At 38.2% G+C, this 17,584-nt stretch overlaps 1 protein-coding gene across 3 annotated transcripts in view; it reads right to left on the bottom strand.

Moving 5' to 3' along the window:
* DLG2 (discs large MAGUK scaffold protein 2) overlaps window positions 1-17,584 on the bottom strand; it is a 1,559,742-nt gene that overhangs the window by 208,637 nt on the left and 1,333,521 nt on the right. For all 3 annotated transcript variants that reach the window (XM_027848244.1, XM_027848243.1, XM_027848245.1), the window contains one exon: window positions 13,273-13,387. In XM_027848244.1, coding sequence (XP_027704045.1) covers window positions 13,273-13,387 — 115 coding nt within the window. The remainder of the gene's footprint in view (window positions 1-13,272; window positions 13,388-17,584) is intronic.

Here is a 17,584-nt window from a genome sequence, read left to right as displayed (position 1 = left end):
TTCCTTCCTTCCTTCCTTCCTTCCTTCCTTCCTTCCTTCCTTCCTTCCTTCCTCCCTCCCCATCTTCCAGCCTTCCTTCCCAAGGTCATGTGTGTTTTTGCATTAACACCTCTTTATTGAATTGCCATTCAAAGCTAAGTGCATTTGGGATCCATACAATTTGAGGAGCTGCACTAGTGTGTCCAAAGAGCTATCAAAATCCCATCTGATGTAATTATCAATATCAAATTCAATAGAGTATACATTGGAAAGCTTCTGGTTAGTATAATTAATAATAATAATAGCTAATATTTACATAGCACTTACTTTGTGCCAGCACTATGCTAAGTGTTTTAAAAAAGAGAAGCATCTGTAATGACAAAGTCTCTTCCCACTGCAGCAGACTTTAAGGATGCCAACTCTACCTGTCCCACTCCATGCCTGTGACTCATAATGACCACAGAAGACAGCATTCTTTGAAGAGTCATTTGCCCATCAAGAGCCATCCAAGAGCATTAGACAAATACTGACAGTTGAAGATAAGTGTGAGGCAGATCAATGATGGCATGAACACACCCATTCACAACAGGAAAATACTACATGCAACTACATGGAAGCATATAGCTCTTTGTTCTTTTGCTGAGGGCATGTCTGAACATGATGAGGCACTAGAAAAGCATTCTATGAGGATATGACCAATTCTGATCTATCCTTCATTCAGCTGCCAAAAGTATTTTCCTAAAATATAGCTTTATATTGCCTCATCTCATCCTCTTAGACAAGAAATCCAGTGGTTTTCTATTACCTTCAGGATCAAACATAAAATCCATTGTTTTAAAGTTTTTCATGATGTGACCTTCAGATCTTCTTACACTTTACTCACCTCCACACATACAAGATCCAGCTACAGAACTTACTTGCTGTTTCTGGAACATCATACTCTTCCATCTCCTATTTCCAAGCCTTTGCATTGGCTGTCTCCCATTCCTGGAATGCTTTCCCTCCTTACCTCCTATACTTAGTTTCCTTGGCTTTTTTTCAGGTTTCAGTTTAAATTCTACCTTCTGAGGAGGCCTTTCTTGGCACTCCCCCGTTCTCCAGTTGCTAGCCAGCTCCTTCCCCTCTATGATTACTTTTTGTCCACTCTCTATGTATCTTCAATGCACCTCGATTTTATTTTGTTTTATTGTCTTTAAATATGTTGACTCACCCATAAAAATGTGAGCTCTCTGAGGGTTGTTGTTGAGTCATTTCAGCTGTGTCCGACTCTTATGACTCTTCCTGATCCCATTTGGGGTTTTCTTGGCAAAGATACTTGAGTGGTTCTTTCTCCAGATCATTTTACAGGAAACTGAGACAAACAAGGTTAAGTGACTTTCCCAAGGTCACACAACTAGCAAGTGTCTAAGGCTGGATTTGAACTCATGAAGATGGGGCCAATGCTCTATACTATGTCACTTAGCTGTCCTCTCTGTGGGTAGGGACTGTTTTTACCTTTCCTTGTATCATTGGTATAAAGCCTGTTATAGAGTAAGTGATTAATAAAACTTTCTGAATGATTTACTGATTGACCCCTATAACCTCTGAAATGAGCTAAAAGAAGAATGAGCTAGCTGAAAAAAGTGTGAATTCTCTCAATAAAGTGGGGGAAAACTTTGAATCTAAGGCTAGGGACCCCAAGACTAAAGACAGCTGCTATCAGAACATGTAAAGCTGTATCTGCATCAAGGCACATGAGGGCCATTTAGAGGTTGGAGAGGGGGAATGAGGGAAAAAGGTTAAATTATAAAAGGAGGACTCACAAAGAATAGTAGTTTCTATTCCTCTTTAGCATGGAAAACCAAGTTTCTGCCAATAAACTGGGGCTTGTTAAACTAATAAAATGAGGCTGCTTTGCTTTATAAGACTCTCTTTCATAGGAATAAAAGATAATGGGATTCTGAGCTAGAAGGAGCCCTTGGAAGTCATTTTGTCTAATCCCCACACATTAAAGAGGAAGACCTTAAGACCCAGAGAGGTCAAGCAACTTGCCCATGGTTACACAAAAGAGCCAAGATTCAAACCCAGGACCTTTTATTCTAAATCCAGTTCTCCCTCCCTTTCTATCCTTATAGGGAAATAATATATTATCAAAACCCTTGTAGCAAATCTGTGTAGCCAAGCAAACCAAATTCCCTCATTCCTTTTTGCTGAAACCACAACCCAAGTGAATCTACTAGCCGCACATGTTTAAATAACCAACTTTCATTATATACCTACCACATATATGCCTTGTTCTGCTTCACAAATGAAGGAAAAAACAAGCTGTATATAATAGAAATTTTCAGTTTTATGTACAACCTCATATTCTGTCTAATTTCATAAAAGGAAACACTCTTTCTTTTTTTATATGCTATTAAAGTTCAGCATTAAAAAAATAAAATAAAAGTGAATGGAAGACCAAATCATAAAGACCAATGGTCCTTTGAGAGCCTGGTACCCAGAGGGAGGCATTACCATGGCATCAAGCTGCTGACCATAAAAGACCAGCAGAACAGTGATCATATCCAAGGTTCTCAAATGGTACAAAATGTGAACCTACCACAAATGTCTCAACCAGCTTGCTGAGTAGCTCTATCCAAGTGGAGTTCAAGCCATCCTTCACATCAAGTGAAAAGACAGGATCACCCACAGTACAATAGCATAGAAAAGATATTCATCAAAAAGGCAGCTTCTCTGGGCTGAACACAGGTAGGGCACCCAGGTATTGGTTATGAAGTGCTGAAATGGGATAAATGGGGGAAGGCAAGGTGGACAGTTCTCTTAAGTGAAACTGGAAAAACCATAAGCCATGACTTACAATATCTGCTTTGGGATCAGAGGCTAGGGACAATGGAAAGAAGACAGACATCGGGCATGAGAACAGTTCTAGAAGCAAAGCTTTGAGGAGACCAAGATTGGAAGTGGAAGCTCCACCAGGATTAGCTTCATCAACAATTGTGGTAGCTAACAATTAAAGTTCTGTCTTTGTTATTTAGCAGTGAACTCTTTGAGGACACAGATTATTTAGTTTTTGTTTTTGTATCCTCAGCATCTAGAACTATGGCTAGCATAAAATGGATCCTTAGTAAATTCTTCCTGAATTAAACTATTTATTTCTTAAATATAATTCATTTAAACTAGTATTCATGGAGTCTTTATTTTCCAGTTATACCTGCTCCAAGAGTTGGAACTAAGGGAAGGCAAGAGAGATACCTAGGAAGCAATATATTATAAGAAAGGGAACTCTCTCAAATGAAATTTATTTCAACCAATAAAAATCTATTTTTCTCTCTAACTCCCCCATTTGAAAAACAAAAACAAACATGAAAACAAAACACTTACAGGAAATACAGATAGTTAAACAAAACAAACTCCTACATGAGCCTTGTCTGAAAAACCACATATCTCATTCTGCTTCCTGAATCCATCATTTCTCTGACAGGAGATGGGTAGAATGTTTTATTATGAGTCCTCTGGAACCTCTAGAATTACCATGGCTGGTAATTGTGTTGATTGGAGTTCTTAAGTCTGTCAAAGGCTTTACAAGGTTGTTGTTATTATATAAATTGTTTTGTTCTGCTAACTTCATTCTGTATCAGTTCATAAAAATCTTTTCAGGTTTCTTTGAAATCATCCCTTTCATCATTTCTTGTGGCACACCATTTCTTATGATGTTCCATGATATTCATAAACCATACTTTGTTCAGTCATCCCCTGATTGATACCCCCCCCAAACAAGGGGCATTTCAAAAATATTACTTCTTGTAAGTGAATATATTTTATGTTTATATCATATTTTAATGCCATATTTTAGTAATGTGGAAGTATTTGTTTAATAATAAGATTCATTGCATGTATTATTGTGAAGTCTCAAAGCCTCTTGTGGACAGTAACACAGGAGCGTGATTCTCAAACATAGAGGCATGATTTTCTGATCCTGGCTTTGTCTGCAATTTCTATAAATTCTAATTTTCCTTTAAGACCCAATTCCAATCCCGTCTTATGAGAAACTTTCCTTGATTAAATCAGTCCTCAGTATTAGCCTCTTTTTCTGAACCCTTGTATTGCTGCATCATTCACCTGGCATTTGGCATAAGCTATCATGTATTGTGATTGATCTTTTTAAGTACAGTCCTGGCTCCCTAACTTGACTTCAAATCACTACAAGGCAGATTGTTTTATGCCCTTGTGCATCCATTTCCACAACGCCATTTGTTGCTGTTGATGCTTACAAAAGACTACAGCTATAGCTGATAGCATCACTTAATGAATCTTATTATTAAATTACTGTATTAAATAATAAATTGGTATTCTGTGACGTATTTCTTGAAAGGTTGGCTATGCAGCAAATTCTGTATATGAGAGTCCATTTTCCCCATGAGCTCCCATTTAAAAACTGCAAATGTGTTCTAATTTTCCAATCCCCAAGATGAAATAAAAATCACATTGGAGAAATCAGCAAAGCTTGAAAAAGCTTATTTGAAGAAATTTGAGTTTGATGATAAATTGTTAACAAAAATACTCAATATAAAAACATACACCAAAATAATTACAGCAATACATCTTGTAGCAAGAAAGAATTGGAAACAAAATAGATGTCCATTGATTGGAGAATGACTAAACAAATTATGGTACATGAATGTAGTGGAATATTACTGTGCCATAAGAAATTAAAAAGTATGATGAGTAAAGAGGAGGATGGAAAGACTTACATGAATTGTTGCAAAGAAGCAGGTAGTGCTAAAAAGACCAGCATATACAACGAGTACAACAATGTAAATTGAAAGAACAACCACCACAAAATAAGTGAAAAAATGAACATTGCAGAACTGTAAGGCACAAGCACAGCCTCAAAGGAGCAATGTGAGAAGATGTCTCCTCCCACTCTTCTGAAAAGGTGAGACGTCCGTAAGTGTGATACATTGCATATGTTTTCAGTGGCAAAGAAGTGGAAACTAAGAAAGAAGAGTACCTACCAAATGGGGAATATCTGAACATATTACAACATATGAATGCAGTAGAATATGATTGTACTATTAAAAAATGATGATGAAAGGGAGAAGACATATGAATTGATCCAGAGAAATGAGCAGAATCAGAGTACTTTATGTAACAACAACAATACTGTAAGGACAAACAACTTTGAAAGGTTTAATAATTAATGAAATGACTAACCATAATTCTAGAAGATTGATGATGAAGCATTCTACCTGCCTCCTGAGTGAAAGATGATGAACTCAGGGTAAAGAGAAAAACATATAATTTTTGGGAATGGTTGATATGGAGATTTGTTTTGCTTAAATAAATATATATATATATGTATAGATATACAATTTATATAAATATATTTACGTATATACACATGCTACAAATGTATGAGAGAATTATATAGTTATATATGTGTATAGGCATATACTTATACACACACACATACACACATACTTTTCTAAGTGGGAGAGAATAGAGAGGGAGAGAATTAGATTTTTGTTCATTCCAAAAAATTTAATTAAAAAAAGACTGAATGAGTATACATTCTTTCAAGACTGATGTTAAAATAAAACTTTCAACAAAGTTAATTGGATACATTTAATGATATCATTCTTGTGCTGTTTGAGAATTTGACATACATGGTAAATAATCCAAATTCATGACTATAGTTAATATTACTTTACATAAGCATGTAAATTTTTTATCTTTAATTTTTCCTTTCTCTTATTGTTAGTTCTTTTAGTAAGAATACCACTTTTCCCTAAAGAAAAACAAACATTTATAAAATACCTCTTTTGTGTAAATCGCTGTGCTGGGATATAAAGTTTAGATAAGGCACACACTATGATCTCATGGACATATACTCTAGTTAGGAGAGAAGACACGAACACAGATAACTATAATTTATAATATGATGAGTTTATTAGATTAGTGCAAAATAAAGTCCAATGGGATGTCTGGAGGGAAAGGTCATTACTGATTGACCAGGGAATCTGAGGTTTCCTGGAGAGGGTATCATTTAAATTGGGCTTTAATTGATGGACAGGAATTACTCCTATGTCTCACTGTGGCATAGAAGTGTATCTTGAAGGTTATTCCAGTGGGGTTAGGAGGTGAGGCAAATTCTGGAAGGAAAAACTTCAGGGATAGGTCTGAAGAAAAATTCAATCTAATGTTTAAGATCAGCCTAGTTAAGTGCTGGAAAGTTTATCACCAAAAAGTTGTTCAGAGACAAATTTTTTAGCCCTGGTGACTTATGAAACAGAGAAGTAAATACTCAAGGAAGTGTGACTCTATCGGTAGGAGATATGAAGATCACACCTTCCCTTGGTAGATTAGTCTTAGGAAATTATCTGAGGCTTAGAAAAGTTAAGTGACTTGGCCTGGTTCACACAGCTAGAAAGTATCAGAGGTAGGGTTTGAAACTTGGTCTTCTCGATTCTAAGGCCACCCCTATGTCTACTAACCATGCTATCTCTCAGATAAAAGTGTGAACTGGCCCTCAACCCTGTATGGTCCATTTTACTTGGGTTCTCCTTCTCAACTCTGGAAAATCATCCAGAATTGTGAAGAGACCAAATGACAGGTAAGGCGCAGTGAAAAGGACAATGAACTTGGAATCAGAGGACCTGCTATTTCTCAGCTCTATACCTTTGGGCAATTCCTTTCTCAGTCTTCAGTTTCTTCATCAGCAAAATAGGGAAAGCAAGGCCTATAATACCCCAACTTCAAAGGCTTATCATGAGGAAACCACTTTGTAAATATTAAAGAAGCAATTGGAATTATTTATTTTTCATTTTAAACTGATTTAACCCAGATGTAAAAATGTGTGTAAGGACAGGGGGAATTGAGGAAGATGGAGAAGAGGGACATGGTGAGACTCATTCCAATCTCCCCCTGAAGACTTTCTTTAAAAAACAGAACTTGTTTTGCTCATATGATTCCATCACAGGGTTAGGTTCCAATAAGAATAACCCCAATGCTTATAAGACAGGGAAGCAAATCCAAATATTATTCTGAAGAAAGTTTCATTTGGGACTCTGGTAGACATGACTAATTTTCACTGCTTATAATTCTGCAATATTTCATTTCTTTTTGCATCATGAAAGCATCTCATCTTGTCCTGGGTAGATTTGTGAGATATCATCTAGTCTGTACTTTTGTACAGGTGAGGCCAAGGGAGGTAAAGTCATGTGGCAAGTGTTTGGTCCTGAGAGTCTGGTATCTTATGTATCATCACCAATATATGATGTGATGAATAATGACCTTGGCTAAATTAATCTACTTATTAATCCACTTCTTCCTAAGCAATATCTACTTTTAAGAATATTGTCATAACTATAACTGGATTTTGCATGGCTCCAGTTTTTATGAAGCTCTTTAGTAAAAGCTCATTAAAGTCCAGGGGAAGGGATCCCAAGTCCCTTTCAAATAATGCTGATCTTTAAGACACATTTAAGTGGAGAAGGATGGGGCACAGTGTGATATAGGGGATAGAATGCTTCAGTTGGAGTTAGGAAGAGCTAGATTGGAATCTTACTTTAGACACATACAATCTGTGTATACGTGGGCAAGATACAGTGTCTCTGGTTAGATGAGTTTCCTCAAATGTAAATTGAGGGATTGGAATCTCTTCCATCTCTAAATCAATGGTCATGTTGATTAGATGACTAATTGATTGTCTAAGACATTTAATTTATCATTTTCTTTGATTCACCTGGGTAAGAATACATCTATAAAAGGCAAGGGGGTGGCATAGTAGACAGTTAGATTTGTTATCAGAAGATAGAAGTTTGTGCCCTGGCAATTCCATGCTGTAGCTGAGTGATTTTGGATAAGTGACCCAATCTTTGTGAATCTTTGCTTCCTCATTTATGAAGTGAAGATAATGGCTGTCAGTACTACATGACGGGGCTGTTGTGCAGATAAAAATGAGAGATAATGCTACATTAAGAACTTCGTAAACCTTAATGTGCAATATGAATACACCTTACAATTCTCTTGAAATCTCCTCAGGACTAGTCCTAGGAAAAACTGTGAAGGAAGGAGAGTTTGTGGTGACTCCAGCCTTACCTCTCTGGGCCCATTTCTTCTAGTCTGAAGTAGATTTCTTCTCAATCATTTCAGGATACCAGTGCCCCTGTATTTTCTCCCCCATTCAAAACTAGGTCTTGGGAAAGGATCTAAGCACAGTCAGTTCATGCCTGAGTGTAGATTTAAGTCCCTTTATTCCCTCTCAAATTCCAAAATTAAAGGCTTTTACCCCCTATGGAAAATGTTGGAGGCAACCTTGAGTAGTTAGCATAGACATTTTGGGGTGTGCAATGCGGGGTAAAAGGGGCTCCTAAAATCCCAACTGGTCAGACCAGTCTGGAGGTTCCCCCAATCATATCCATATCCTGTAGGTTCAGAAGCTTAATGGCTTCCTGGATTGAAGAATTTGCTAATGCCTTGTAAAGCATTTTGGAAAAAAAAAGGTTTATTAATGTTTTCAACATATTTTTATTTACTTTTAAGATGCTACAACTATATATGAGAGTCACAGAGCAGGAAATGCACAATACAGAGAGTCAAGATATAAATGAAACATGCCAGCCCCACCCCATTTTACATGTACAGTGCTATGCATATCAAGAGTCATTTCTATTTGTACAAGACCATCAAAGCACGTCAAGCAATCCACACAAAAGGCAAGGGGAGGAAAGAGGAATACAACCAGATTGGTAATTTGGCATTTGGAAAGCAGCTGGGATGACAGTCCCTCAGGGCAGCCACAGAAAGAGCCTCGCTCTGGAAGGGAAAAGTGCCCGGCATGGGTAATTCAGGCAAACAGGCTGATACACTGGGCTGAGGAGGATCACTGAGGAGGACCTGGGTTGGGTGGGGGAGCAGGCTAGCATCTACATACAAGCTGTGTGGAATCATTCCAAATGGGACTCCCAATGGGAGTCCGGGGAGGGGAGGAGGTGGAGTACAGGGTGGGGAGAGCCACTCTTAAAGGAGATAGAGGTTTCTGGGGGGTACAAACACCATTCTGAGACTACTAAGTTGCTTCACACAGGCCAAAGAGTCTTCATGCTTTCTTGGTTATCTTACTACAAATTCTACAGCAAGGGTTCTTAGCTTTTTTTGGTGTTATGAACACCTTTGGCAGTCTAGTGATGCCTAATGGACCCTTTCTCATAATAAAATTTTAAATGCATGAAATAAAACACAAGATTATAATGGAAACAAATTATATTGAAACAGAGTTTTCAAAATATATTTTAAGAAAAACTTCATAGTCTCTAAATTAGGAACTCATTTTCTAGAATCTCTGCTTCTGGGGACAGAGCAGGAGAAACAGAGACTTGGGCATTTAAAACCAACAAAACAAACTACTCAGATTCAAGTGATCAATAAACAAATTGCTGTTACTAAGTACCTCCTATGTGCCACATTGCCTAATTCCAAATCATCAGTCAGGTTTAAGCTGATTCATCATTATTACTATTATTTTTGCTTCTTTTAATTGAAATTGTTTCTCAGTGATGAAAACAAGAGAGCTGCCCTCTTCCTTGACCTAAAAACAGTGTCTTCTACTAAGTCCAGGATGTGGGATAGTGATTATCTCAAAAGAGAGAGAACACGGGGGAAGCAGTGTGTACAGTGGAGAAGGGACCAAGACCTGACTCTGCCACTAACTCTTTCTTGACAATGACAAAATCTGTATCTCCTCTCTGGGCCTCAGTTTCCTTTTCCGTAAAATGGTAGAGGAGTTGAGCCACAACAAACTTTTCAAGTGCTTTTCAAGTTTACAAAATCCTTTCCTCACAACAACCCTGTGAGGTAGGCAGAGGGTACTTGTGGAGTTGTAGACCTTGGAGGTAAAAGGGGCCTTGGAGATCACCTAGTCATATCTACCTCTTTTTATCGAAGAAACCGAGGCCCAGGCCAGTAAAAATGACTTGCCTGTGGTTGGTGGTCATACTAACACAAAGTGTCATAGGTTGTATTAAAACCCAAGGCTTTTGACTCTGAGTGTAGGACTTAGAGACAGGTCAAAGGTTCTTAACTTTTTTTGTGTGTCATGGGCCCAAATAATGTTTTTAAATGAATAAAATTCTTGATATTGAAAAATGTAATTTTTTTTTTTTTTGTGATCCCATCCAACTTCAAGGATCCCATTGAAATTCATCTCCAAGAACCTTTGGTGTTCCACGGACCCCAGGTTAAGAGCCTCTGGGCAAGGTGATCTCTAAGGTACCTTCTGATCTTAAAATTCTATTATTCTAAGCAACATGTCAAGAACACTCTTGAAGAGACTTGGGGATGTCTCTCACCTCTTGTATACTACAGAAACCCTGATTTGGGTCACTTTGAGGAAACATGAAGTTGAAGCAGCAAAACAAATACAGTCATCAGGTACTAGTTAGTTAATAGTCTAGTTGAAGCAAGCTGGGCCAAGTTATATCCATGAACACATTTTCTTTGCAAAAAATTCTCTTTCAATTCATGTCATACAGCTTCATTTACCTTCTTTCACTTATATTTTCCAACACTTTATAATGACACAAGACTTCACTTGGTCTCCACCTAAACAAGTCATAACCAGTGCCCTAGCAGGGACCACTCTGGAGTGTAATAGAAGTGTGTGAGCCAAACGTAGCATCTCTATACATCAGTCATTATTCACAAAGGAGATGGGCCATGGAAAGCAACTCCCTCCCTCCCTTCCCTCTCCCCACAAAAACAAAAACAACAACAACAAAATAAACCACTGAAAAAAAAAGCCCACTATATCAAGGGAATGATTTTTAAAGAGCAATAATTTGGGAGATGTCTCCATGAACTATGTCAGAACTTTTCAAAGTACCTGAACTATCAAAAAAATTTTTGGGGACAGAATCTCCCCAAAGATGAACATTACCAAGGAAATACAATTACTTTAAAATCTTCCTCTCACTGTTTGTACTACTTTTCCATATTATTTTTAAAGATTCAAAGCCTATGCATCTCAGTAATATCATTTCCAACTAAAAGACATTATCTCCATATAGCATTTTCATATCATTTGCTTTAATTTTATTAATCTTCCATAACAAAATGAAAATGACTAAGCTATTACCAACATAGTTAAACAATCTGCTTATAGTACATTAAAGATAATTTTTCATACTTTTTCATTTTTAAAAATAGCCAATGACTTTTTTTTTAAATTTGGTCCTCCCTCCAATCTTTACTCTAGCCCTCCTTTCCCATTATCTGGGAGTTAAATGATTTATCTGCCTTCTGCACTTAACCTATTGGATTTTCCCAATTCGATGCCTCAGGCAAACACATCTTCAACTAAAAAAAGAAATATTCTTGTAGAGCAAAGAGCACTGGTACCACAGTACTCAAGGAGAGAAGATATGGAGACAAATGGGGGTCATTAACTTCCCATCACGGTTGAGATGTTGCTACAACAGACAGGCTCTGGGGCGATTATCAGCATTCCTTGCCCAGATTACACAGAGGTGTATCGAGATAATCTTCTGAAAAGCAGCCGGCCAAATTTGCAAGGGCGACATATATATATATTTTTTAACCTCAGGCGTTCTGAGGTTCTGTAGGCCCTTCGATTAATAAGGGGCTCTCTATGTGTCAGGGGGCCCAGCAAATTAAGGCCCCAGAGAACCTGTAGGCTTCAGGATTCTTGCTCCCTTCTTCCCCCTGCTGTGCCTACCTAATACACACAAAAGATAACTTTATAGCCACATTTGAACCAACATGACATGTTAATTAAAGAACTGTCATCTGGGGTCTATAACAAGCACCTCATGCTAGTAAAAGAAAATGAAAAGCAAGGGCCAATGGATACTATACTTCAGCAGCAAAAAATATTTAGGATTAAGCGAGGATTCCATATGTAATTTAACCGTAGCACAGCCAACATTCTCCCCGTCCAAATTAAGTGTGGAAATTCCATTTCCATTAGTTATATTTGCTATTCACTTTTTTCCCCCTTTGCAGCTCAATTTTTAGACACTTAAAATGAAGGAGGGACCTCAAGGGTAACATGCACACTGGTAAATTGGCAAGAATGGTATGCATGGTCCTTACAAATATTTCTCAAGTCAGTTTAAGAGGTCTATGTGTGTTAGATGGTGAGGTGCGTGTTATAGGGGAGTGGGGATGTACTACCATTTGTGATGAACAAATCCTGGTATGCATTTAAAACTCAAGATTCTTTTGTCCCCCGTGGCAAATTACACAGCTCTGTCAGCAAAGAACCAAATGAATTTTGTCATTTAGAAAATGACTGATAAGGGGAAATGATTACAGAGTCTGACCAATGAGCAGTGTATAAGGGAGGTCTCTTGGAGGGTCACAGGGAAATGAATCTCCTCCTCCTTAGGCCAGCAAGAATCTTTAAGAATATAAGCAAAACCCAAAGAACCAAATTTTCTACTTCCCATCAGTACACCAGAGTAAATATAATACTTGCCAAGAAGGCCAAAAGAATTCCCAAGAATGGCAACTAAGGCTGTTGAAGACAACCTAAGGCTGTCTTCATTCTCTTTTCTAACTGGTAAGTTGCCAGCACTTAAAACCTTTCTTCCCACTCCTTCCCTATACCATGTTCTGGTCTGCTTTCTACCAACCCTACAACACTAAAAAAGATTAACTAATTTAAGAGGAAAGCCTTCCTTGAAAGTCTGATCCAAATTCCAATCCCATAGAACACTCAGTTCATACTGGGAAAGGGGAGGAGTTTACACCCCGGCACTTATGGACTTTTCACACTTTGAAAGTTGATGTTCAATCCAAGAAAATGGGAACAATGCCAATCTTGCAATAGGCCATGCAGCAAAGATCTGACAGACAGGACAGGGATGGACAGTAATCTGCACCCTAACAAGAGTCCTTCATTTGCCAAAGAAAATAATTGACAAGGCCTTGAGCTCAAAAGCTTGACAAGTTGCATGCTTTGCACCTTTAATGATAGCAGAAAAGTGAAGGAGAGGGTCATGTAAGAGCCAACCCCAAATCACAATTATTTTAAGCTATTGTGTGGGCTATTAACTGACATTTTGGAATTTCAAAAATCTCTCTCAAATGGTTATCAGATAAAGATGACTGGCCATGTTTCAGTTTTAAGTCTTGGCATTGCTGCATCATTAGCTGTCGGGCTTATCTACAGATGTCACCCCATACTACATAGGTAAGGATGGAGCTTTACAACATCACACGATGGTTTCCATTCATTCCCAGAGTAGGAAGGAAAATGGGAGACATGCAAGTGTGATTCAAGAAGCCTACCTGACATAGAGTGAACGTTTCTGATTGGTTCTCAGGGAGCCGGACCCAGAACTCATGCTGTGGTTCATCATCTGCTCGCGTAGGTCATGGATTTTTGCCTCGAATCTAGCGTAATCTGGTAATGGAAACAATGGAGACAACGTTGGTGACCACTGGTGTACCTTAACAGAGCTACGCAAACAGAAGAATCTCATCTGGCGGCATTCCTGTGGTAAAGGCGGGACCCACAAGAAAGAGAAAGCGCAATTTGGGCAGGTCTCAGTACCTTCACAAAATAGCAGGAAGGACAAAAACAAACAGGATACTGAAGGAGCACACACATTTGACTTTCTAATTCTTTATCTCCAGACATCTGAGGAGAAATATTCATCCCTTCATCCCTCTTTCTATCTATCCATCCATCCATCTATTCACCTATCTATCTATCCATTCATCCACTGATCCATTAATTAAAAAAAAAAATTCTTAAGCATTGATTATGTGCCAGGCATTATATTAGGCTCTGGGGATACAAAGACAAAAAGGTAACAGATTCCACCTTTAGGAGGCTTGTATTTTACTAGATGGAAAAACACGTACACAGAAAATTAACTTATACACACATACACATATGTATGTATGTGTACATATACATATATATATAAATTTTCAGCTGTAATAATTTATGACTGCACTAAGGCTTTTTGGGACATTCTGTGTATAAACATACACAAATGTATATGCACATTTGTGTATATATAATATGTACATATATGTAAGTATATGTACATGTAGTTATATATATATACATATATTATTTCTAGAGGAAGGACACTACCAACTGGAGGTCACACAATACATGTGTGTACATATATGCGTATGGTATATATACAGGGCAACTAGGTGGCACAATGGATAAAGTGCTGGGCCTGGAGTCAGGAAGACTCATCTTCCCAAGTTCGAATCTGGCCTCAAACACTTACTAGCTGTGTGACCCTGAGCAAGTCACTTAACTCTGTTTGCCACAGTTTTCTCATCTGTAAATGAGCTGGAGAAGGAAACAGCAAACCACTCTAGTACCTTTGCCAAGAAAAATCCCAAAAGGGGTCATATGAATCAGACACAACTGAAAATGACTAAACAACAACATATATACACATATAGATGTATATATGTATTTGTACATACATATACGTATTGTATATATTTATATACATATAAATATGTATTTGTACACACATCTATATCTATAATATCATTTCCAGGAAAAGACACTCTCCCCTGAGGGGCTCACAATTGGCTTCTTGTAGGGTCCCACCTGAGCTAAGTTCTGAAGGAAGTTAGAGATTCTGTGAGTTTTAGGTGAGGCAGGAATGCATTTTAAGTTTGGGGAACAAAGATAATGAGATGATAGAATGTGTATATCACAGTAACAAGTCAGTTTGGCTAGGAGAGTGGTGTACCATAATCCTAGGAAGGTAGGCTGGAGTCAGACTGTGAAGGGGTTTAAAAGTCAAACAGAGGAGTGGCTTTTTATTCTAGAGGCAAGAAGGAGCTACTGTGGTTTCTTCAGCAGGAAAGTGACATAGGCAGACTGAAATAGGAAGGAGTAGATCACATCTAGTTGGTAGAGGGGCTCAGGGATTGCAGAGGAGGTGAGTACTTTAGGTGAGACTTGAAGGATGATAAAGACGTCAACAGGTTGGGATAGTGTTGAGGGCATGGATGACTGCATGAGCAAATGCATGCCAGTGGAAGAGGGCAAGTTCAGTCCCAGGAACTGTGACTAGATTGGCTTACCTGGAATGTAGAATTCATGAATGAGAAATCATGTAAAATGAAGTAGGCTCAAGACAGACTGGGAGGCTTTGAATACCAGGATAAGTAATTGGCATGCTATTCATAAAGGCAGAAGGGAATTAAGGAAGGTTTTTGAGCAAGAGAGTAACAAAAGGTACAGCCTTGAGGAGTAGTGATCCTCCCTGTCATTGCAAATGCCTGCTGACTTCTTGTCAAGTATGCTGCTGTCAACAAGTCAGCAAGCATTTGTTAAGGTGCTACCATGTGCCAGACATTGTGTTAAGCACTGGAGATGATCCCTGCCTTAGTGAGGAGACTTGCTTAGGGACCCTCTAAGGTCCTTTCTAAATCCAAGGTTCTAAGATTCTATGGACCTAACACTGACAAGCTGAATGATCACACAGGAACAGGAGCTCATCACTTCTCAAGGCAGTCCTGCCAATGTTCATCAGCTTTCATCACTAGCAAATCCTTTCTTTGCCTCCCTTCTGGACAAAATAAAAGTATACTCTCTTTTCTGCCTCATAATTCTGCAAAGATTTGAAAATAGCCAGGCCAATTCTTTCTTTAACTATTCTGCTCATATCACAAGTTTTCTACACCTTAATATCCTAGTTGCTTCTGATTCCTCAAAGCCTCATTTTAAAATTTAAATTTACAATTAAATATAAGCTAAATTTACAATTAAAAATTTTAAATTTATTAATAAAAACATTTATTGAACACTTGCCATGTGTAAAGCCCTAAGCAAAGAAAACGAGAGGATTCAATGAGTAAGGGAAAGATGTGAGCTGATTGTTAAATTTTCAGTGTTCAGATTTAAACCTCAGAAACAAGCAAACTAGAGCTTGATTTATTGTTTGTTGATTGTCTAGTCTTAAGGAAGTGATGCAAAAGTTTAAATAATACAGCTTAAATTTAAAAGTGTGTCATATATTTTCAGAAAGCTGGTTGTTAAATATTTATCAGCATACCACTGATTATAACACACCCCAAAGAGCTTACAATCTTGAAAAAAAGATACATACATAAATAACTAAAGTGCTAGATTCTCAGGGACTCAGACTCAGAATTCACACTGTGCTTCATCATCTACTCATTTACAGGTCACAGATTTTTAGAAGGCAAAAGGCAATTATTAGGATGATTGCACTATAAAGAATGCTGGAGTTGATCTCATGTAATTCCTTCCTTTTACAGATAAAGAAACTGAGGCTCTGAGAGAAGTGATTTACCATTGCCCCAATTTACTAATCTCACTTGTCTTCTTATGGCCTCTAGGAACAAATGCAATCATCTGTTTACAAATACAAAAACTTGGCATTTAAGACACAGGATTTTAAAGTAAGGTTAAATCTCAGGTTTGATCACATCACTCCCCAGCTCAAGAAACTACAGTGACTATTCTTTCCCTCTAGGATAAAATATAAACTTCTCTGTTTGACATTTAAAGCCCTTCATAACCTGGTTCTAACCGTCCTTTCCAGGCTATTTCACACTCCCCCCACACCCATTCTACTCCCTCTTCACATCCTCTATATAACTGGCCCCTTGCTATTCCTCAGCACCTTATCTCCTGTCTCCTTGTCTTTGCATGAACTGCCACCCAAGCCTGGAATGCGTGCCTTCCTGAATTCTGCCTTAAAAGTCCCTAGTTTTCTCCAAAGTTAAGTTCATGCACCACTTTCTACACGAGTTTTTTCCTGATGCCCATATTGGAATCAAAGGCTGGGGTTAAAATTGCAGTTCTGTCCTTTATTATTTACATGAACCTCAGTTTCCCTCTCTGTAAAGTAAGAGGGTTGGACGAGACAACCTGCAAGGTTCCTTCCAGTTCTAAATCTATGATCCTAAAACCTTATGTACATGTTGTCTCCTCTATAGAAGATAAGATTCTTGAGGGTTGCCATGTTTTCATTTTTATATTTGTATATCCAGCACAGTACCTAGGACACATCAGGCACTTAATTAACACTTGTTGATTGATCGTGCCCAGGGTCACAGAGGTAAAGCAGAAGATCTGGGATTCTACCCTATCCATACCTTATGATTTCAACTTGAGGGCTTTTTCTACTACATCATACTGATCAGTGCCTAATAGAGGACCAGTGAAAGAGCTGGAAAGGATGGGATAGGAGGGAGACATCATTTCCAGCTGGCAGGATCCATTGACTCTGCCAACAAGCTAAAACATACTGTCCTTGCCTAAAAACTTTCCAGAATGCCTGCTAACATAGGTCAACAAAAAAGAAGGACTCTGCAGTCCTTCAAAGGGAGGGCAAGTCTTCATCTGATGTGACAGTCTCAGAGAACGGTCTCCACAGAACGCTTGGTGGCTGTGAAAGCCACCATTAAATTTCATTAATTTTTTTTTTCCTGCCAGGCTGCCACCAGGGGTTAAATGCTTTTGATCACCCTTGCTTTCATCCCAGCCTACTAGGTGTGGAAAAATCCACACAGGAGACCTTGCTACTTCATAGGGGGAAATAAACACCAAAAAAACTTGGTTTGATGTGTGAAAAATCTGACAAAG

This window comes from Vombatus ursinus, unplaced genomic scaffold, assembly GCF_900497805.2.
Source record: "Vombatus ursinus unplaced genomic scaffold, bare-nosed wombat genome assembly UNPS02005659.1, whole genome shotgun sequence".
NCBI lineage: Eukaryota > Metazoa > Chordata > Mammalia > Diprotodontia > Vombatidae > Vombatus > Vombatus ursinus.
This window is presented reverse-complemented; position numbering and strand designations above follow the sequence as displayed.